General features: G+C 45.6%; 1 protein-coding gene across 4 annotated transcripts in view; it reads right to left on the reverse strand.

Moving 5' to 3' along the window:
- Position 1: 1 nt before the first annotated feature.
- MFSD10 (major facilitator superfamily domain containing 10) overlaps positions 2 to 21,292 on the reverse strand; it is a 21,675-nt gene continuing 384 nt past the window's right edge. Inside the window, exons 1-13 of one of the 4 annotated variants that reach the window (XM_039724026.1) lie at positions 20,301 to 20,852; positions 18,753 to 18,941; positions 17,490 to 17,586; positions 14,047 to 14,150; positions 13,100 to 13,258; positions 11,662 to 11,850; positions 8,247 to 8,355; positions 7,446 to 7,557; positions 6,110 to 6,218; positions 4,109 to 4,199; positions 2,603 to 2,650; positions 1,388 to 1,477; positions 2 to 1,055 (exon numbers count right to left, since the gene is read on the reverse strand). In XM_039724026.1, coding sequence (XP_039579960.1) covers positions 949 to 1,055; positions 1,388 to 1,477; positions 2,603 to 2,650; positions 4,109 to 4,199; positions 6,110 to 6,218; positions 7,446 to 7,557; positions 8,247 to 8,355; positions 11,662 to 11,850; positions 13,100 to 13,258; positions 14,047 to 14,150; positions 17,490 to 17,586; positions 18,753 to 18,941; positions 20,301 to 20,321 — 1,425 coding nt within the window. In that variant the 5' untranslated portion in view covers positions 20,322 to 20,852 and the 3' untranslated portion in view covers positions 2 to 948. Of the gene's footprint in view, positions 1,056 to 1,387; positions 1,478 to 2,602; positions 2,651 to 4,108; positions 4,200 to 6,109; positions 6,219 to 7,445; positions 7,558 to 8,246; positions 8,356 to 11,661; positions 11,851 to 13,099; positions 13,259 to 14,046; positions 14,151 to 17,489; positions 17,587 to 18,752; positions 18,942 to 20,300; positions 20,853 to 21,065; positions 21,287 to 21,292 lie in introns of those variants that run through there. The other 3 variants (XM_039724029.1, XM_039724028.1, XM_039724027.1) reach the window with 3 other exon arrangements.

Below are 21,292 nucleotides of genomic sequence, written 5' to 3' on the forward strand. Positions count from 1 at the left end.
CTCTGCTTTCAAAACTTGTACACTTTTATTCTGTAGCCTCACTTGCTTAGTTTTAATAATTAAGGTGTTGATTAGTGATGGCTTTCCTTCTCAGAAAATACTCCAATTGGTTACGGCAGGACTCCCTTCCCAGAGATTCCCAGCTCACCAGGGGCAGAGCCTGGTGGTGGTTCCTTCCCCCAGGCACTGGCTGGATCAGCATGGTGCTGTCATCCAAGGCTGGCTCCCTCAAGGAGCCCTTTGGCACCTTGGGTGAAATTCTGGCCCCTTTTTGCCTCAGCCAGACAGGGATGTTCAGTTCAGTTCAAAGGGGGGTAACAACTGTAATGAACTGACCACAGGAGTGTTCAATGTAACCCTTTATTGTAATGCAAAAAGAACAGGGCTTGGTCATCAAAAATATCCCACAGTATTAGAAATATAAAACATGTCTCCAAATTCATTTGTATACTAAAAACAGCCCACCTGTGCCAAAGTACCAGTGGGTTACAGACAGCCTGCAGAGTGCCTCTGCTTTTGTTTGACCATCACGTTTGCAGGTGTGGATGCAGCAGCTGCAGAGCTCTGGTACCACTTGTACAAACAAACACCCATCAGAGTGGTGCTGAGGGTGCTGAGGGTTGGTTCTGTGCCAGCCCAGCCCCTGCAGAGGCTCGGGGTGAGCAGCAGAGCCCTGTGTGCTCCAGGCCTGCTGCTCTTGTGCTGTTTCTGCTTCTCTGCTGCTCTTAATGCCTTACTCAGCTCTTGGCGAGTGTGTGTGTGTCTGTTTTCGTTTGTTTGGTGTTTTTCTATTTGCAAAGCTAACCCAGCTGGCTGGGAGGCCACCTTAAACATAACTGCTGTGTGTTGTTGGTCATTGTGTATCTTCTTATTTGCTCAGCAGTCAGGTGCCAAGAGTCAGGTCTCGCAGAGGTCCTTGGAAGCTGGTGCTGGTTTTGTGGTTCCTTCCTACTCCTCCTTTGTCTGCTGTTTTATAGACCTGAGTAGAGCCAAGGGGACAAGGAAAAAGGCTCCACAGATAGTGAAGCAAACCTCTGCCCCAGCCAGCCAGTAAACTGCAAAAGAAAGGGAATTCATCTTGTTACTGTGCTTGTCCTTGCAGATGTGTGAATGCCCTCAAAGCTGTTGTACCTGCACAGCTGAACAGATCTCTGACCCCTTGGCTGAGCCAGGAGCTGGGCACAGGGCTGCACTCAGGACACAGGTTCTGGCTTGCTTGGTGTTAACATCAGCCCAAGTTCAAGCTCTCAGGCTGCTTCCCCCTCCTCTGTCCCTTCACCTGAAATGCTCAGGGGCTCTGACCCCAAGCAGGGGATACCTGTGCCCCTTCTGCCCCCCCTGGGCTGGCTGGTGCCAAGGAGAGGAAGGAGCACGAGGCCACACTCACCTGCAGCTGCCAGGATGGGTCCCAGGGCTCTGGCCAGGGCGCCCAGGCTCCTCAGGATGCCCATGACTCGTCCCTTCTGGCCAGCAGTGCCTGTGCAAGCAGAGGGTGACACTGTGGGCTTTGGGCACGGCTGTGGCTCTGGGAGCTTTGTTCTTTGGGGTATTTCCCACTTGCCTCTTCTCCTGCTATCCTTTCACACCCAGTCCCCAGCCTGCCCTTGCCCTCCACCAAGGCCCTCACAAGTGCTTGACTGGGACAATTTGCAGTTCAAAACCCCCAAACTTATCCAAAACAATCCTTGCCCTCCACCAAGGCCCTCACAACTGCATAAACACCAGGGCCTGGCACAAATGCTTGACTGGGACAATTTGCAGTTCAAAACCCCCAAACTTATCCAAAACAAAATCTTCACATTGTACACAAGATTTTCTGAGAAGGCCCTGGTGTACAATAAACACAGAACTGTGGATGCAAGCTAAATAAGAGCAACATAAACATGACCTCAATGAGCAAAACCTTGCTTTTGCACCTCAGCAAGCACTGCAGTCCTGGCCCCCAGGTGACCCAAAGCTGTGTTATCCACAGATGGCACCCCAGCTACATCTGCTTTACAAGGTAACAGCAGCTGCTGCCAGAAGGTTTCAGAAGGTTCCTCAGATCTTTTCTAAGGAATCAGCAAGAAATTACTTCACTGCTGGCAGGGATGGCTGGTGTCCTTTACACCTACATCTGCTTTACAAGGTAACAGCAGCCGCTGCCGGAAGGTTTCAGAAGGTTCCTCAGAAGATCTTTTCTAAGGAATCAGCAAGAAATTACTTCACTGCTGGCAGGGATGGCTGGTGTCCTTTACAGAGAGCCCAGACTGTTCCCTCCTCAGTGCTGTTTGTGGCCTCTGCCCACTTCTCATCTTCTTCATCACCACCAGCAATGAGCTCGCTGCAGTTTCCCCATCACACTGGACTGAGCTGTGTTACACAGCACAAAATTCCAGTGTGATATTGATGGTCACTGATCATTGCTGTTGGTGCTGAAATTATCAGTTATGAGCCAGGCTGGTTCCCTGTGCTCCCCTGCAGAAGGGCCCCAGATGGATCCACAACTGTTCCTGTTGATGCTTCACTCAACTCAAGGTCAGTTTGTGCAATTTGAGCCAAGCCAGTGCAAAGGTCAGAGGTGTGGCCAAGGGCAGCTGGTCAGAGCAGGAAGGACACTCACCATAGCCTGACACCACTGCTGACAAACACGGGATAACAATGGCTGCAGCTGGAAAAATCCACACAAGAGACTGTCAGTGAACAGCAGAGCTCAGAACAGACAAGAACAGTGACAAACATGTGGCCCAAACTCGTTACTGCTGCAGAGAAATGTGCTGAGCTCTGGGCACTCTACCACCACTGAGTCACCAGGTTTAATCCAGGTCAGGGATGGGAACACCCCCTCCAAGCCAACCTGCAGGAAGAGCCCAGAGCTGTGAGTGCTGCAAGCAGATGTTTCACATTAGCATCCCTCGTTCTGTGAGCCCTCGGGACAGGGATGGACAGGGCAGATCAGCCAGCTGGCAGCTTTCCAAATCACTGTGCTCTTATCAGGAGGAGCAGGGAATTGCTCCGTTCCAAACAGACAATGAGGGGGCTGTACCGAGTGACACTGTCCCTGTGCAGGCAGGGCACTGGACTCAGGGAGGAGAGGCAGCTACAGCCTCTCTTGGGAAAGTCACATCCAAGAAGAAAAGGTTACAAAATTTTTTGGACGCAAAGATTTTGTTGTTCAGCAATCACTGCCCTCTTACTGCAATAGGGGCCTTTTCTGCCAGGAAAGAAGTGCCTCAAACATGTAAAGCAGGGGAAGGGAAGAGCAGGAATGATCAAAGTTGCTTTAACTGTAGTTGCCCCCACTGCTGGGCAGAGGGAGGAAGAGAAGGAGAAGAGAACCCCCCCAGGGTCATTTCTAGCTGACTTAACTGGGAAGAGATGGAGTCTGCACAGGAGGGGGCCAGGGAAGATCAAATATGGTTAAACATAATGAACACCCCTCTCACTCCTCAGCTGTCAAACACACAGCTGGCCCCAGACAGACAACAGGCTCAATAAGTACATTTTGTGGTTTACAGCTTACTCCCAAATCAAGCTGTACCATGCAAAGGGAAGTCCACTTCTGTACTAAGTCATATATGGAGCTGCTTAACAATTAGCAGCATTGGTAATACCTGAAATCTCTTTTCAGACTTCAAATAGATGGATCCAACTTCATTCATGACTGTTTAGGTTGGCAGAACAGAATTTTGCAAACACTGAAAACACCTGCCCCTCACTCTGAACACCCTCAGGGTGTGCAGGTCTCCAGCCTAAGAAATAATGCAGCACCCCTCGGCTACAAAGGTTCCATGTCTTGCTTTTGTTCCTGAGCTGAGCTATTTAGTGGATATTTTGCTTCTAGGTCTGCTAAGAAGGGGTAAAAAAAACACCCTCAAGAGCTCTACAGTGAGACAGGACAACAGGAGCACTGGGGATGCTTCCAAATAGCACCATGACAACTTCCTGTGATACAAACAGCATCAGGAAAAAACCCAGACACTGTTTCGTCCATACTTCATAAACCCAAGTGTCAACTTACTGTTACTTGTTGTTTGAAATTAAAAGTGCATCTTTTTTTAACAGTGTGAATAAATACACGAAGGAAAATCATTTGTGCTTAGCATGCAGTGCCTTTTGAACAGCTCACCGAAGGAGTACAGCAACAGTCCAGCACTCAGCATGGTCACATTTGCAGCCCATCCAATTAACAAGAACGCTGGAATCAGCAGCATCATAGCCTGCAAAAGGAATGAGTCACTCGGTTAGAGCCGAGCTCCAGGTGTCCTGCCAGCTCCCACGGGATGGGACAGCGCACAGGTTACAGGCTGAAAGCCCTTTCTTCCCAAGCAGACACTTCAGAGTCACCTGCACGGCCACACACCAGCACAATGAACTTTCTGCTCCCTCTCACTCTCACATGATTGCACATGCAAGTTCTCTCTCTACACTGCTGCTGTTTTGCAGGGATTTTTGTTCTTGCTCCGTGTTGACCTGGAGAGAAATCTGGCTTTAACTCTTCATCTCCTGAGCTGGCAGAAGGAAAGAAAAAGCTTGTGTGCAGCAGGACTACAGCTCCTCTGCTTTTTCTCAGAGTTATTGGCTGATTTTATCTTTAACTTTCAGGTTTCTGTAGGCAAGAGGAAAAAAGGGGGGAGAGGGTGCATCTAAAATTCAAACCCCCAAAATAAAAAGCATTCTTCATCTGCTCCAAGAGCTGGACTGCCATTCCCCTGTGATGCCTGCCTTTCTTACAGAGCCCCTGCAGAAAAGACAGATCAGATCTGCTTTGTGTGTGATAAAGGAGGGTATTCACTGCCACCGAGTGCCTCATTTTGAAGATTCAGTGATAAATGAGCTACTGTAACCACTGTGCTGAGAGAGGCCACTTTTGCCACATGGTGCAGATTCACAAACTGCCAGAATCACTTCAGCAAAAGGGGGAATTCCCACAAAAGCCACGGGCTTCCATGGAGAGGAGTCCCCAGGGCTGGGGGTCTCTGCAGAGCAGACACTGAGGGCGTTCTGAGGAGCCAGCAGCCCAGCAAATGAGTGGTGACAGTTTGAGGTGACAGTCCTGCTGCAGGGCTGGGGAAGGAGCATGGACATGAGAGGTGCAGAGGGCAGTGCAGTGCCAGCAGACACAGCAGGCTGACAGAGCCCTCGGGGGATGTGGAGGATGAAGCAGCACAGCTGATGTTCATCCACAGGGAAACGTGACAGCAGCAGCAGTGTCTGCCTGCCAGGGACCAGGGTGGAGGGAGATTGTTTCACCAGCAGAAATCACTTTAAGAGGAACTGAGTCAATTCACTGGAATGCAGTGGTTTGGAAATCTACCCTTCCACCAGTGAAATCACACGGGCCTCAAAATAATGTAAAATACATTAATCAAGGCTCTAGCAGTCCAAGCAAACCTATTGCCAAGGAGCCAAGGCAGTGCTTTGTTGGGTTCCACACACAAATGTAAAGGACACATCTACTGTCCCCACAGCTGTATAAACTGCAGGGAGCTGCTCCCTGCCATCCCAGCACAGCAGCTGCAGTATCTCTGTGAGGAAAGAGCCAAGCAAAACAAAGGAATGTACACTTCTGTCAGTGAAACCTCAGCCTGAACATTGATACATGCTTTTGTTACGTGTCAACAAACCAGATTGCAAAAAGAATCTATTTCTCCCTGCCCAGCAGTGAAACATACTCCAGGGAAAGCCTGTCAAGCATAAAGATAGCCAGATTGAAAATAATTTCCCAGAAAGAAAGTCAGAGATCAGCCCTGAAGCAGCTTTAGTAGTTTCTGCATTGCAAGAGAAACCACTGAAATAAAGCATACTCTTCACAATATTCTACCTAACTTGCACAGATCTACAATTTATTCTCATTCCTTACTGTAATTAAATATGAAGAACACAAAGTTTCAATAGCATTGTTGCTCATATCATAAGAAAGAGCTCTAATGTTCCAAAGTTTAGTTAGATAAGTGCCCAACAACCAGTTTTGAGAAGTCATTTAGCTGGATAGATGAGAGAGAAATTTCTTTTGATTGGACAAATACAGTTATAACCTCCAACTACCCTTCACTGCACTTCAGACTGAAAATTAACATATCAGATTTGTGGGAGGGGGAAGAAAAAGAAATATTGATTTTTTTTTTACCCTTTTTACAGCTCTGATTTCATTTCCTGGCTTGATTCGGCGAGCATAGCCTCCCTGGATCACAGCCATTGTTATTCCAATAAAGAAAAACATCTTGCCCTGCTGCATGCTGGAAGGGAGGCAAAAGCACAGATGAGGAGTCAGGCACGGAGCATTCCCCCCTGGGATCCACCACTCCTGAGCAAAGGCCACAAAAAGCTCCTGGGGCTCTCCCAGCTCTGCAGGGTCTCACAACACTGCCAGCAGCAGAGAGCAAGGAGGGAAGGCCCCAAGGTCTTACTGTAGAGGTGGGACAATGCTGGCAAGTGCTGCAGCCACCTCTGGGCTGCTCTGGGCTAGGTGAGGGTTTCTGGGGTGGCCCACAAAGCACATCGACGACCCTGAGCTGTGAACATCTGTGCATGTGCACAGGAGATGTTGGTTTCCAAGGTGCAGCTCATGGAGGGTTGGATGGAGGTCAGCAAGGCACAGCTGGTGTGGTCTTGTGTTACACTGGGAAGCCTGAGACATCACTCCCTCCACCTTTCAGTTTTCTTCAACTTTCCCTTTCCCCTCTCTCACTGACTGAATGATGTGCATATTCTCAAGCTTGCTGCCTCAGAGCCTGCACTGCTGGCACACAGCTCTGCAGCTCACTGAGGGCTGCCCTGAGTGCACAGGACACAACAGAGCTCAGAGCACTACAAAACCTCTCCTTGACACACGTGGGTTACTTAAGCCACAAACTGTAATGAAAGACAGGGAAAGATGAGACAACCCCTGAGAATTACTCAAAGGGAAGGACACGCACAGGAATCAAGTTGCAAGTTCACATTCCTGGCTGGAATTCTTCCTATGAGCTGGCAGAAAATGTATTTCAAGCTGAGCTGTTGGTGGATTCTGCTCTTTCTTCTCTGGTGGTTGACTACAGGAAGTCAGGCTCTGTGACATGACTGCACACCATATGCCATGCAGAATTTGCTGATGAGCAAATATCAGCACACAGATATCCCCCCATCCTTCACTTCTTTGAGCTTCAGTATTTGTCCTGATACCCAAAAACTCTTCTGAGCAAGAAAAGGTTTTACTATAATCAGTACAATTAGCACAGCTATACCTATTTCAGGAGCTTAAATTTAATCTTGGGTATTTATAATCCCTAGTTTTTAGAAGCTGTAGATGGAGTACTTTCTTTCATAATAAACATTGTGTCTATATTTCATCAATTCTTCTTACAAAGCCCAAATACCACTGAACACAGGGGTGGCTTTACTAATGTCAGAAAGCCTCTCTTGAAAATACATGAAGAGACCTTAAATAAAAAATTTGGAAAATATCCAAACATTTATTGCAATACCTGCTGAAGTGGAATCTCTGGTGAGTGAGAAAACTTAGTGTGTACTCCAAGCCAGAAAACAGGAAGAGGTACAGGAAGTAGGCCAGGCCCAAAATTTTGAGATTCTGAAGATCTGAAAAACAAAAAAAAATCCAAACAAACACCAAGGGGGTGGGAGGTGGGGAGAAAAACATGGTGGTGTTTTCCAAGCAAAGCTTGACAATAAAACCACAATAGAAGAGCAGCATTTATCAACTGTACAGGGAAATGTTCTCACCTCAGATGCTCATTTTAAATATCCAAACAAGACATGCCACAAAAGGAGTCCTACAGAGATGTAGGGAATCCTACATCTCCAAGTCGTGAATTGAGAAATAAAATTCCAGTCTCAAGTTCCTGGTTTGCACTTGAATAAGCAAACTCACATCTCCCTTCTCATGCCTTGATCTATCTTTAAATCACTTCACTTACTACAGCCAGTGGCTGAGGAAAACACAAATATCAAGTCAGAAATCTTCAAAACACTCATCTTCAAAATGTTCTTTTGGGAATAAAAGGACCAAAGTCCAGGGGAACTTCTGATTCCCTGTGCATAAGTTATTAAGGTGGGTTTTAAATGAGTCAACAGAATCCTGCTTCTGGAATGGCTTGAGTACAGTTTTCACTTAGAGGCCAGTGCCATACACAAAAAACCAGAGTATTACTGTAAAAAGCCATCTGACACTTACTCTGCTCTGAAGGGGATTCCTTTCCTCGGGTGTGAGGCCAGTGCCATACACAAAATCCACAGGGTATTACTGTAAAAAGCCATCTGACACTTACTCTGCTCTGAAGGGGATTCCTTTCCTCGGGTGACTGCAGAGAACTGAAACAAAGCCAAAGGACTGAGCAAGTCAACTGCTGCCTGAAATCCAGATGTCACAGAAGGGACCTGATCAAAGACAGAAAGAGGTTTATTTAAAACCCTAATGCAATAACCACTGCTAGGAGCTGACAGTAACCACCAAATGTGCCTCTACACCTACACAAATCATCTGAGATGAAACGAGGCACCTGGCACTGGGGTTTGAGTGGGCCCCAATAACAACCCAGACTCTGAACTCAGAACTGGCGCCTGCAGCTGAAAGGCAGAGCACTGGCAGCACCTTGCACTGCACACAGAAACTCTTCTCTGGGCTCTTACAAAGCACAAGTGGCTCCTTCTCCACAGCCTTGAAGGTGGCTTTATTTGGTTCACCTTTTGCATCATCACTCACGTCCAAAGAACATTTACTGGGAAAATAATGGCACATCTGCCTGCAAGCTCACAGGAAGCTGAGGATTTGCTCTTGTGCTACAAATCTGAGACCAGTATGTGCAGCACATCCAACACTGGTCTGCCTTGGTACTGGTTGCTATTTTAGCCAGCCAGTGACACCTCCTGGGGAAGGGAAGGAAAATATAATTTTTACAGAGATTCTTTGAAAATATTTTAGAGAAATTTCCAAGGAGATTCTGCCCAGCCACAATGGGTTGCTTTTTAAAGAGGGAGATTTATTTTGTAACACTTCTGGGCCTTGTACTGTGTACTTCTCAACCTAATTATGTACCTAGTGATACTCTCCCTGCTCCTTACCCACAGGCACTTATGCTTCTATCTAATGCTTATTCTTTCATCTATAGATAATTTACATTTTATTTGTTTTTTTTAATTCTAAAATATAGAAAATTAAAGAAACACTAATAATGTCTGAATTTTTAGAAATCAAATTACCTACATTATTAGTAAAACAATTTTTTTGAGTAGAATTTAGCTTGTCACTTTACACAACAGTCACAGGGAGAGATAAGACACTCAAGAATCCTGAATAATCACACCTTCAAAGCACTGCCCAGGCTTTATTTGATGAGTTCTCTTCTCAGATGGGGAGGGAGGGAGCCACCATCCCTTTGAGGGCAGAGCTTAAAGGTCAGATTATCAGTGGAATTTAATCTCAGTGCATGACCTGGGGACTCGTTAGGGGCTGGATTTAATGAAGCTGTAAACAAATCAACCTCCAATATGGTATTAGCATGGCCCCTGTCTTGTTTTGACAGTCAGAGCTGCTGAGTAGCTCACAGCAGAGTCTGGAGCCCATGAGTCCCACAACAGCACCAGTTCAATGGGCTGGGCTGGCCTGGAGCCACGAAGCTGCTGATTCACACAGAAAATACTGGGATATTTATCCTCCCTCCCACTGCATGTATTGCACACAGACACACCCAAGAAGTTTGTTCACTCTGTTGAGAGGTCTGAGAGGATTTCCTGGAGCTGGCCTGTGGCAATCCCCAGTTCCTGCATGTGTTGGTGGGTTTGCACTCCAGCACAGAGAATCTGGGCACAAGCAACTCCCTGCAAGCATCTTTGCCAGTAACAAAAACACCCTGTAGCTTGTACCTGTTTTGAATTATTATCCACGGCAGACAGGATGCCAAGCAGCTTTGCACAAGGCTGATTTTAGTTTTGTCCAATTACAATATATTGTAATTGCATATGTTTAAAATCTTAAGTGTTTTATGAAATATATACACCTATTTGATTTTTTAATGTAGGTGTGTTTGTGTGTGCACACATAATTTTTTTCAACTTCTCCTATCTTTGCCATAGAAACAGTGTTCTAGAAATGATTTAATCTACTGATGCATAATGAAAACATTGTCCTAAAACTGGCTAAAGAGTTTCACCATCCCCCAAAAAGTACACACTGCCAATTTCAGTCAGTGTCAGCAGCTGCATGAAGTTGAGTTTCTTCACAGGTTCAAACTCTGCAACATTAACTTGTATTTAATTTCTATGCTTATGATTCATTATTCCATAACTGCTCAATTTTACTTCATGACCATCCCAAAAGTCACCATGAATGGCTGGCATTTTTCAGAGTGTCTCTGCTCATTCTGTTTTCCTCTAATGCAGAGAGACTCAGTAGCAGGTCTGGAAGGCAGAGTCAGTCCACACCAGGAATTCAGCCTGGGCCTGCCCAGCTGCAGCCTCACCTCCAAACCAGATGTGTTTGGTATGCACAGAGCACAGCTTTGTCTTTCCACAGGGCTGCCACTGATACTGCAAAGCCCAGAAAAAAAGAGTTTCAAGACTCTCCCTCCAACTAGGCAGCCTTGCTCATGGCTAGCTTAGCTAAAAAACTAACTCAAAAGCTCTTAAAGGGGACAGATTCCACTAGAAACCTTCCTATTCTTCCCTTCTCCCAGCAGGAGCTGTTTTGGCCACCATGAGGCCAGTATGACTCTCTCGACCTGATCAGCTGGTGGAACAGTTGACAAAAAGAGGAAGGAAGAGAGTAAAAATGCTATTCTCTTGTTGTTCTCAACATATCCTCGTTTCTCATCCCCCCCCATTTTCCCTTCCTACAAGTTAATTTCAACATGAATCAATATGAAACACTCTGTCCTGTGAAAAGCAGACTGATAGAGAAACAAGGGTGTAACGAGAACACAGCAAACTTCAAGGAAACAGATGTTTGATCCCACTGGCACATCCTCCTGCCATTTATCATGATGATTTCACCTCTTTTTACAGCTTTGTCCTTCCAACATATTCCACTCCTACACCTGTGGGAGCACCTGCTCCAGCTCAGCCCAGCCAAGTTCCAGAAAGGCAGCCAACATACCTGCCTTTCCTCTGTCACCCACAGGCCAAGAAAACTGCTCAGAAAGTGGGAGGAATTACCAAAGAAGAGAGCAGAGCAGCCTAACAACTGAAATTACAAATATGCTGGAACACATGGATCACGTGCCCAGATGGAGGCTGAGAGCACATGAGCACAAGCCCCAAACCACTCTGTGATGAGCAGCCAAACTCTCTGTGCACTTTGTGTGACTGGGACCTGGCCCTGAGCAGCACCTCACTGCAGCACCCACTGCTGTGCAGGGGCAGAGCCCCAAAAAGCAGTGACAGAGAGCAGTGTTCAAGGTCAAGCTGGATGAGGTTTTGACCAATCTGGTCTAATGGAAGGTGTCCCTGCCTGTGGCAGGGAGGTTTGGAAGTAGGTGATCTTTGATCACCTTCCAGCACAAAATATTCTGTGATTCTACGATCATACAACTGCTTTGACACCAGCATTAATAATAATCCCAATCCCAGGAATGAGCTACATTTCTGAGACATTGGCAAAGCTTGTTCTTTGCTGTTTCAAATATTTCAACCGTTTTCAAATCCTATTTTTACAGAAAAACCAGATGTTGGGACTGATGGTCCATTTACCCTTTTTTCCTTGGGAAGTGTCTCTGGAAGAAGGAGGAAGATGAAAATGAAATCAGCCACAGAAAACACGAGTGCTGACAAGGCTGAGCGAAGGTAGAAGACTTCTCCCTTCTCTGCCTGCATGGCGAGGTAAGCCCCCATCATGGGGCCCAGGGTGAAGCCCAGGGAGAAAGCAACACCAATCATGGCCTGCAGGGATAAAATGAACACAGACACAGAATGTTAGACACCAGTTTTTTCAGGTTCTGAAACTATTTGGATTAACCAGGTACAGAACACAATCATCCTGAGGATGCAGGGAGTGCACAGCAAGGAGCATGAAGCATTAAAAGCCTCCTGTTTCCAAATAACCAATTTTGTTCTCTGTCTAGTCAGGGAAGAGCCAGGAACAGGCAGTGGCCCATCACTGTTTGAGAATAGCTTCACTCAGATGCTGTTTGCCTCCTAGAAAGCAGAATGAACATTCCTACTTTGCTTTGGAATAGAAAAGAATACCAGCCATGTGGATGTGACCCATGCTGCACTAAGTGACTTACTCTCAGGCCCTAAAAATAGGCCCTGACCCATTTTATTTACTAGTGCTGTAAGGCTATCTCTCTCCACAAATAAAAATGGTTTTTGGCTCCCCAGGATTATGATAATTTGGTTGGAAGATTCATGAGCTATCACTGTGAAATCTAAAGCCTTCCCCTCCCAAGAAGCAGCTGTCCTCTGTAGTGGCTTACAACAATCTGTTAAGAGAAATCTGGGCCTGAAGGTTTTTATAGGATAAAAGATATAACTGGTAATTCACAGGCCAAGTTCAGCCTGCAGGATGTTTCCATCTGTGCCACTGTCTTTTGGAAATGGATTGGGCAGCTGCTCATACTTCTCAGTCAGCCAAATGTCACATCCTCTACCCACTGAGCTCAGATCCTGAAGCCAGTGCAATGTGCAAGAAGTCAGGAGCACACTGTGCTGTGCTTCCACAGCTTGGGAAGGCAAGGAAAAGGGGCTGCCCTGTAACTGGCTTCCAGCTGCCAAAATTGGGCCATAAGACCTTTTGATTTCTAAGCTATTATAATCAGAATTAAAGTTACCAGCAGGATCAACAGTTCTAACACTGAAACAAGATACTTTTCCCATCTCTAGAGCATCTGTGTTTCACTTGTAGATGAAGGTCCTTGGCAGAAGTCCAGGGGCTCCCAGGAATATGGTCTGGCACGTTTCCAGAAGCAAGGTAGAATGTAAAGTCATGTTTTCACTCGATCAGTGAATACACACCTGGTGAAGGTCCTTGGCAGAAGTCCAGGGGCACCTTTCCATAAGCAAGGTAGAATGTAAAGTCATGTTTTCACTCGATCAGTGAATACACACCTGATGAAGACATACTGAGCACCCAAAATCAATTAAAAGTTGCCCATTAACACTAAACATGTGCCCTACAAGTGTAACTCACCATGCCCTTGCTGCGTGCTTTTGCAGAGTGCAGGTCAGCAATGATAGCTGTGGAGAGGCTGACATTCCCTTTGCTTATCCCACCTATGATCCTGGAGAGAAGAAAAACGCCAGAAGTCCGAGAGGCAGCCCAGAGTGAGTATGATGCTATCAAACCCATCTGCAGAGGCAAGAAAGGGTTCTTTATAAAGCAATGCAAAGTTGATGTCATCTCTGACCATTTCACAGCCAAACATTTGCATTTTTTGTTTGTTTTCAACGGCTGCCCCATGTAACTGAATAAACTGACACTTCACTATGTCTTGAACAGCAATATAAAAGAAGTAGAAACAAGTCCATACAAGCTACATATAATTGTGATATTTCTAAAAAAATTAGAAGAGCAAAATTTTGTTGAAGTTAAACCAGTCCTGGGTACAAAACATTTTTGTATGTCCCACTCCATTTGTTTTCAAATTCAAGAGAAATCTGAGCTCAAAATAAGAAGAATGTTTACATTCATAAGGAATGCATCTTGCAGTGCTATACAGAACTTCCTAACCAACAATTCCCATGCTCTGTGGAACAGGTCATGAAGTGATCAGCCTTCATTAATCACCTGATGAACTAAAATACAAAAGAATTAAGTTTAACATTTGTCAACAGAGCATCTGAAGTCATTCTCCCATACCCTAGGAAAAGGGGTTTTGGAAAATGACAGAAACAGATAAATATTTTGGTGTCATCTATGAACAGTTCTGGGTCTGGGAAGCTCAGTTTAGGCACTCACACTTGGAAGTGTGGCCAAGCGACTTGGCAAGAAAGAGTCAGCCAGCAGCAGACCTGGAAAATTCAATTCTAGAGCTGAACTGTGACTGTCACAATTCAGATTCTGTGCTAAGCACAAGATCGTGGTGGCTCCCACTGTGTGTTGAGATGCCATGACTAAGATCAGCATGTGACACATACCACTGTCACCAGGATGACAGGCCTTCTGCCCCAGTGGTCTGACACAGCACCGGTGAGGGGAGAGGAGAAAAACTGCAGGAGGGAAAAGATTGAGCCAATCAGACCTAAAAAAAAAAAAAAGATAAAAAGATATGAGTCATTAGGTTTGCTGCCTTCATCTTAAGTACAAAGACAGCCAAGCTGCTTGAGATCTATCACACTATGTGGGATAAAAACTTAAAATTAAATGTAAAACAGCAGCATTGTCTCTCAGAACACCAACACTGCATTGTTACTTAACTGAGGCAGCAAATACAGACAGACCAGATGCACAGCCTGCCCAGAGTAACAGGCATAAACTGGATTAATTCCTGATTACTTCACTGGTGAGAAAGGGTTTGAAACTCACTGGTTCTTATAGAATGATGATTCTCCCATGTTTCCCTGCTGACTACATACAGTTTTTGTTCTTAAAGCAGAGATAACATAGCCTTTAACAATCACAGTTCTTTTAAGACTTTTTTGATGGTTTGAACCTGATTCTGTCACACTTAATTAGTTTTTCTTTCCTTTTTATCATGGAAAGAAGGACTTAAGCACTGCTGCTAGTGAGGCACCCTAAGAGGTAGGAGTGATTCCAACAGACTCCAAGAGGCCTTTGAAATCTGCCTCCAGCCTCTGTGATCTTTAATTCCTCTTTTCTCTTGCCATTTCTAGCTTCATAGACTTATTAATTTGCACTACACTCTCAACAAGCAGGCAGAAGATGCTTTGCTGTCAGAGCTTTTCTCTAAAGGAAAAACTGGGTTATATGTCTGAGATCACTCAGCTATCAAAGCTTTAAAAGGCAGAGGAGAGACAGACCAGAAGTTCTGCTCCCATCTGCTTTGAGGGAGACAGAATATTGATACTGAACACCATGTCAGGAAGAGCTGCTTGTGATAACTCACAGCTCAAAAAAACAGTTAAAAAATCTTAGAGAATTTTACACCGGCAGTTTATGACACACAGTTCCCTTCATTGTGTTTCTAGCACTGTAAAAACACCCTTTCGTGCCAAAAATTTCCAAGCCAGCATGCAACAAAAACAGGGCTGTTCCTCAGGAGGGAAGGAGCTGAGGGTGACCACAGCACTGGCAGTGCCCTCACCAGCCTGGGTGCCCCAGAGTTTGATGGGCTGGGCAGAGCAGGTGCTGCCAGCAGGACCCACTGACAGTCCCACACAAGGCAAGGGCTTCAACTCCCTTCCAGGGAGTCCAGCCTGGAGTCAGGGGCAGAGAAAGGAGTGGGAACAACACTGTGATGTTGGTTGGGAGACAAGACACCTCCAGTGTGAGTCTGAGGCCCATCCCAAGAGATGGGGACAGAGACAGCCCTGGAGACAAAGTCTGAAACACAGCTCCTGAATCACTGGGCAGACAATGTGGGGTGATGACTGGTCACAGCAACTAAGTATTGGTGCCCTCAGGGCCCTGACATGGGCAGAGAAGTTTCTGCCTTGAAGAGCCTGCAGTCTAATGAAAAATAAAATATATGGCTGGCACTGGGAGAAACAACCAGATGATCTTGCAAGTGCCTTCCCAATCCTGTGCTCCTCGTGGCAGACGAGGGCAGTGAAGGAACACAGGCTGCAGCAGCCTCTGCTTAACATCACAACTATAATGAAACTTTCCACACAGCACTCCCAAGAGTGCAGGACACGGCAGGTAAAAGGAAAAGCAACAAGTTGGATTTGACTGGGAGTTCCCACCCCTTGTCTAAACAATCTGCAATGGTGAGAAATTGAAAGTAGGAAGCTTCTGGTCAAGCTTTAGAGAAGACAGAAAGCAGCTTCTGAGGGATTAAAGAAAACTGTTGCCTAGCATTCAAAGCCAGTAATTTGACTAAAAAATGAACAGAGAAATAAAAACATGTCTGCAGGGATATGGTGGGAAAAAAGAAAATGGATTATAAACTTCTTAATGCCTATATACCAAATTAAACTACTTTAAATAGTAACATTCATGCACATTCTAATTAAGTTTTGTGTTTCATTTTAGTTTATTTTAAAGCCTATTGCTTATCTTGGGGGAGGCCTCAGATCACTAAAAAAGGAGGGTAGACAGGGTCTAACTAAAATTAACCCAGACACCTTCATATCTTCATACTCTGAAATCACAGTTTTGTCACAACTGTCTAGATGGCAAGAAGGCAGAAGAGTCTCTGATGTGTAACATGACATACTTCCCTCACTGCTCCTGCTGGAGCTCATCCATAGCAGTGTCCTAGAGAGAGAAAATGCTTATGGGTCCTGCAATCCAGTGGCTCTGCTGCTTTTAATAAGACTAATGGGATTTAGGAGCAGTGCTGCACCACACCTGCCCAAGGGGCAAATGAGGCTGGAATGCACAAGCTTCTGTTCCCAGTGCTTCCTACTGATTGATCTCTGATCATATGCAGATCAGTTGTGAAGGGAGAGTAATTTTTGTGACTGCCAGGGCCCAGCACAGCAGGCTCCTGACCCTCAGCTGGCAGTCTGACAACAAGGAACAGCAGGCCTGTATTTCTGTAACAATCTGTAGAACAAATTGAGTAAGATCATAGCATAATTCAGGTTAAAAAGCAGCTCTGGAGGTCACCTACTCCAACCACCTGCTCATAGGGTCAGCTGTGAGGTCAGAGCAGATTGTTCAGGTCCTTACCCAATCAGGGTTTGACAATCTCTGAGGATGGACACTGCTCTGGGCAGCCTGTTCCACTGACCATCTTCACTGGAAAAATGTTATCCCCTATTTCCCACCTGCTTCTACTTACAGCTGTTGCCTCTCCTTCTCCCACACACCTCAGTGAAGACCCTAGCTCACCAGGTGTTAGAAAGTTGCCATTCACTGCAGACCAGCCAAGGCCCCAGACTCCACAGAACTCACCATGGTGTATAGGCACTCCTCCCTGGAGTACTGGGGACCAAAACTGAATGCAACAATTCAGATCTGGTTTATCCAGTGCTGAGTAGAGCAAGATGATCACTTCCCTTAATCCACTGATTCTGTTCACACATCCCAGGAGCTTTTGGCACCTTTGCTGCCAGGGCTGGCTCATGCTCAGCCTGCTGCTCACCAGGACCCCCAGGACCACCAGTGAGTGTCCAGTCTGTAGCACTGCAAGGACTACTCTTTCCCACAGGCAGGACCTAAAATCAGTCTTTATTGAATTTCACAAGGTTCCTGATATCCCATTCCTCCTGCCTGTCTAGGTGTCTCCAAACAACAGAGACAGGGCTGTCCAACTCTTCATTGCTGTCAGTGTGCTGAAAACAAAATAATTTATAATCTACTCTAAGAGACATTTTCTGTGTTACTTAAACCTAGAACTAATGACAGACAAGCATGCTTTTTGTATTTCTTGTCATTCTTCACATCAACATTGCAAATAACTTGGAAAGAACACTGTTTTTTGGCTGTTAGCTTGTTTGTTCAGTTTCCCTACCTCCAAACAAGACACTGTTGTATTTCCTCTCTGGAGGTATCCCAGCCATCGCTGCAAACCAGTCTACCCCACGTTGCAGTGACAAATAGAATCCATCCTGAAAAACAGATAACAGGGAAACAGAAGCAAGAAGACAGTTTATTTTCAAAGACTGTATCAGAGACTAGAGACGATGTGAACTACAGACAGTGTTAGATGATTCCTTCCCTCCTCCCCATGAGGGAAAATTTCCTCACTGATCAAAAATAGCTTAAATTGTGAATGTTAACAGACAGCAGATAGGATATGTTTGGGTGGGGAAATGTGAATTTGAACTTTTTCAAGCCTTCAGGCCCATTACTTGCTCAATCCTGAATTAAACAGGCTTGCTCTGAATCTTTCAATTAAAAACCAACATGAGAAACACTCTGTCCTGCTGCACATGTTTAGCCTGGGAGAGCCAGAAGCTTGCAGATGCAGAAAGAAAAGGTGGTGCAAAAAAAAAGAATGACTCCCAAAAAGAGGAGGAGTGCTTGAAAAGAAGAGGATCTGGAAAAGCAGGTGGAGATCTTGGCTATTGGAAATACACTGGAAATGGAGGAAGACCCTGGAAATCAGAGTCCATGGTTGGGGTTAGAGATATGGTTGTAAGAAGGACAATGCCTACAGCTGCAGCTGGAGTGGGCTTAGAAAGGGCTGAGAGACAGAGGTGTGGGCTGCAAAAACAATTCTCCCACAACAGCACGTTCATCTTGACCAGTAATGCCATTAACACCTGAGAGGGGTAACATTGAGCACCTGCACAGCCAGGATCCAACAGGACCTTCTGCCCTGCTCCTGGAGCAGCAGCCAGCTCCCTGCCAGGAATGGAAAATGAGATGGAACTCCCCACTGGGGGAGGGAGCAAGTGACCTTGTGAAATACTCAGGTGGGGTAAAAGCTCTCATCTCTTTGGTTCTTCAATAAACCCCAGCACAGAGATCCATCATGAACTGCCTCACCAATGACATCAGTGTAAGACACAAAAGCATTGGTAACCACAAGGACTAGTCCCTAAGAATTACTTGAATTTTTATCAAAACAAATCTCCCATTTTAATGAAAAAATAAGGGTGAAGAGTCTAATGCAGGTTGACAAATAAATTCACTCCATGCACCATTTATATGTGCCAGGTCATTATTAATCTTCTACAGCTGTTTGGTTTGCCCCAAGGCAGGTGATTTTTCTTCCATTCCTCCCTCAAGATCCTAACACTTTCTGTGGGCTGACTTTCTTGTTACTTACCTCAGTCTGGCTGTAATAATCAAGGATGGAAGGAAAGAGTGGCAAGATGAGGGCAAATCCCAACAGGTCGATGAAGAGGGCCAGGAAGACAATTGTAATAACACGATTATAGTTCTGTTCCTGCTTGTCATTGCTGGAGCTGCTGCTGGTTCCTCTCTCTTGCAGGGCCATGTTCCCAGTGCTCTGCTCCTAAAAAAAAATTGCATTTATATCCAGTCAATAGGAAGCTTTTTGCAGGCCTTTCATAGGAGTATCTTGCAGAGTCCTTCCTACTTTCCACAGACTGCACAAAAATAAGTTCTGGTTATATTAAGCTACCTGGGAACAAGGGAACAAGAGCCTCAACCCTCTAGTCTTGGTTATTAGCTCAACACCAAATTTTCTCCCATCAAGAACAGGCTACAAAGGCAATAAAACAACAAAATCTATTATAGGAGCACCTCAAATGGAACAAAACTAAGGAGCATTTGAAGTTTGTCAACACATGAGCAACACTAATATGACTTCCCTACATGTTTTCAACTCAGGATTACAGTAAAATAGGAATGAAATGGCACTCTAGTCCAAATATTTACATCCAAGTAAGTTTATTTATGCCTTCAGTGTATACTAGAAATGACCAAAACAACAATTAAAAAAAGAAAAAAGAGGCAGACTTCCTAACTATTGCAGGAATGCGGTCTTCAAGATAAACCCCACAGAGCAACACAAGAAACAACAGAAGAAAATGTTTGAACTTCATCTTTTATTTCTTTCTCCAGATGATAGCTACTGACCTGGGGCATCAAATTATTAAGGCAGCATTTTTATTTTGTCAGAAATACCAGAACTATCAACTCTCTTTGATAATACTCCAAAACTATCTTAAAGCCCTAAACAAGGATGCAGACCATATATAGTTCAGTCTTTAACAAATAAAGGAGTTGGTCTCAATCCCAAAAATTAACTCATTTGCAACATAAATCAAAATCAAGGAGTAATATATAAACCATGGAACTGCAAACTTCAAATTATAAAACATACACGATATCTTAGTCATAAAAGAATCAAATTTACAGTCCCCTCTGCTGCAAAAGACCCTGAAAGTTTGTTGGACTAAGAGTAAAAAAGGAGACAGAATTTCATCCAAAGCAAATTAATACAAAAACATTCACTGACTTTGATGAGTCAGCACTGAAAACAGTGAGTAATTCTTAATATAAATTTTATTTCAGACCAGATATACCACATTACATACACAAGGCACTTGCACATAGAAAGCCATACTACACTAATTGAAGGCTATAACACTTTGTCATGCTCAGCAGTAAATATTATTGTGACATTTCGTTACCTATGAAGTCAGTTTAGTGGCACTGATGCATTATTAAAGCTCAATTGCCAGGAGGTAAATAAACATGGAACAGGGGCCACCTGCAATCCATTTACTAAACTCTTGGCATAATGCTCTTAACCAAACTGGCCTGATTTAGCAGATTTATGTTCAAGATCCTTTTATTTAAAATGGTAAATCATCACCGCTACAAATATTCAGCATTATTTGCTTACCCAAATGATAAAAGAGCACATGGAGCCAAAATAACCATTCCTTTAAGCAAACCGTCTCTGGCCCTAGGTCTATCCAGCCAACAGCTGAGGGATGGGTTCACTGAGGCAGACTGTATCTTGGTTTTCCTCACAATTTGTTTAGTCATCCACTGAATTGTATGACCAAGCTGAACTTTATTCCAGGGTTATTTACAAAGATAACACTCTTCACACCTTTCCCTCAGGAACATTTCTGCCAGCGTGCAGCTCGAACCCATGGATGCTTGCGCTGACCTTTCCCTCTGCTCCAGTTTTGGCTGCGTGGTTGCAATTTCCCTTACGCAATATTCCAAGGTACTGCACGTTTCTGCCTTTGTGCTCCATCGGTTTTGTTGCTCAAACCTCTCCGTAATTTTTTGCTAGGCAGGAAACCACACAACATTTTACAGGCCCTTGGCATCCCGACAGCAAAAACAGAACCCTTCACCTCCACGGCGGCATCTGCCTGGTGTGAGGCGCGCAGGGAGAGGGAGGGCTCTGGCTTTGGGGGAGTTGTTCCCGGCACACGTGAATCCCTCACAGCCGCTGGCGTCCCTCACAGCCGCTGGCTCTGCCCGGCTCTCCCCAGCCCTTCCCTCGGCATTCCCCGCCCGTCTCTCGTCGCTTCTGTCCCCGTCCTCAGGGCCGGGGCTCCCAGGAAGGGATGAGCACCAAAGGGGGCCCTGCCCGAACTGAGATTTTTTATCTGCCAGCAGCCACAATTTCATCCTTCGGCGCTTTCCTTACCTCACCTTATCCCCTTGTAAAATTTCCCGGGCCCGGCTTTACCTGCTCAGCCCCGGGAGGCTCCTCAGCCTCCGTCCCACAGCCCCGGCTCAGGTCAGGGCCGGCGCTGGCCGGGCACGGGGACAAGCCGCAGCTCCCCAGGGCAGGGAAGGGGCGGCCCGGCGGAGATCGGGCGGAGGGCGCGGGACGCGCGGGGACCGGCCCGCCGGGGGAGCCGCGCCCAGCCC

The sequence above is a fragment of the Passer montanus genome, unplaced genomic scaffold (assembly GCF_014805655.1).
Source record: "Passer montanus isolate IOZ18808 unplaced genomic scaffold, ASM1480565v1 scaffold51, whole genome shotgun sequence".
Taxonomy (NCBI): domain Eukaryota; kingdom Metazoa; phylum Chordata; class Aves; order Passeriformes; family Passeridae; genus Passer; species Passer montanus.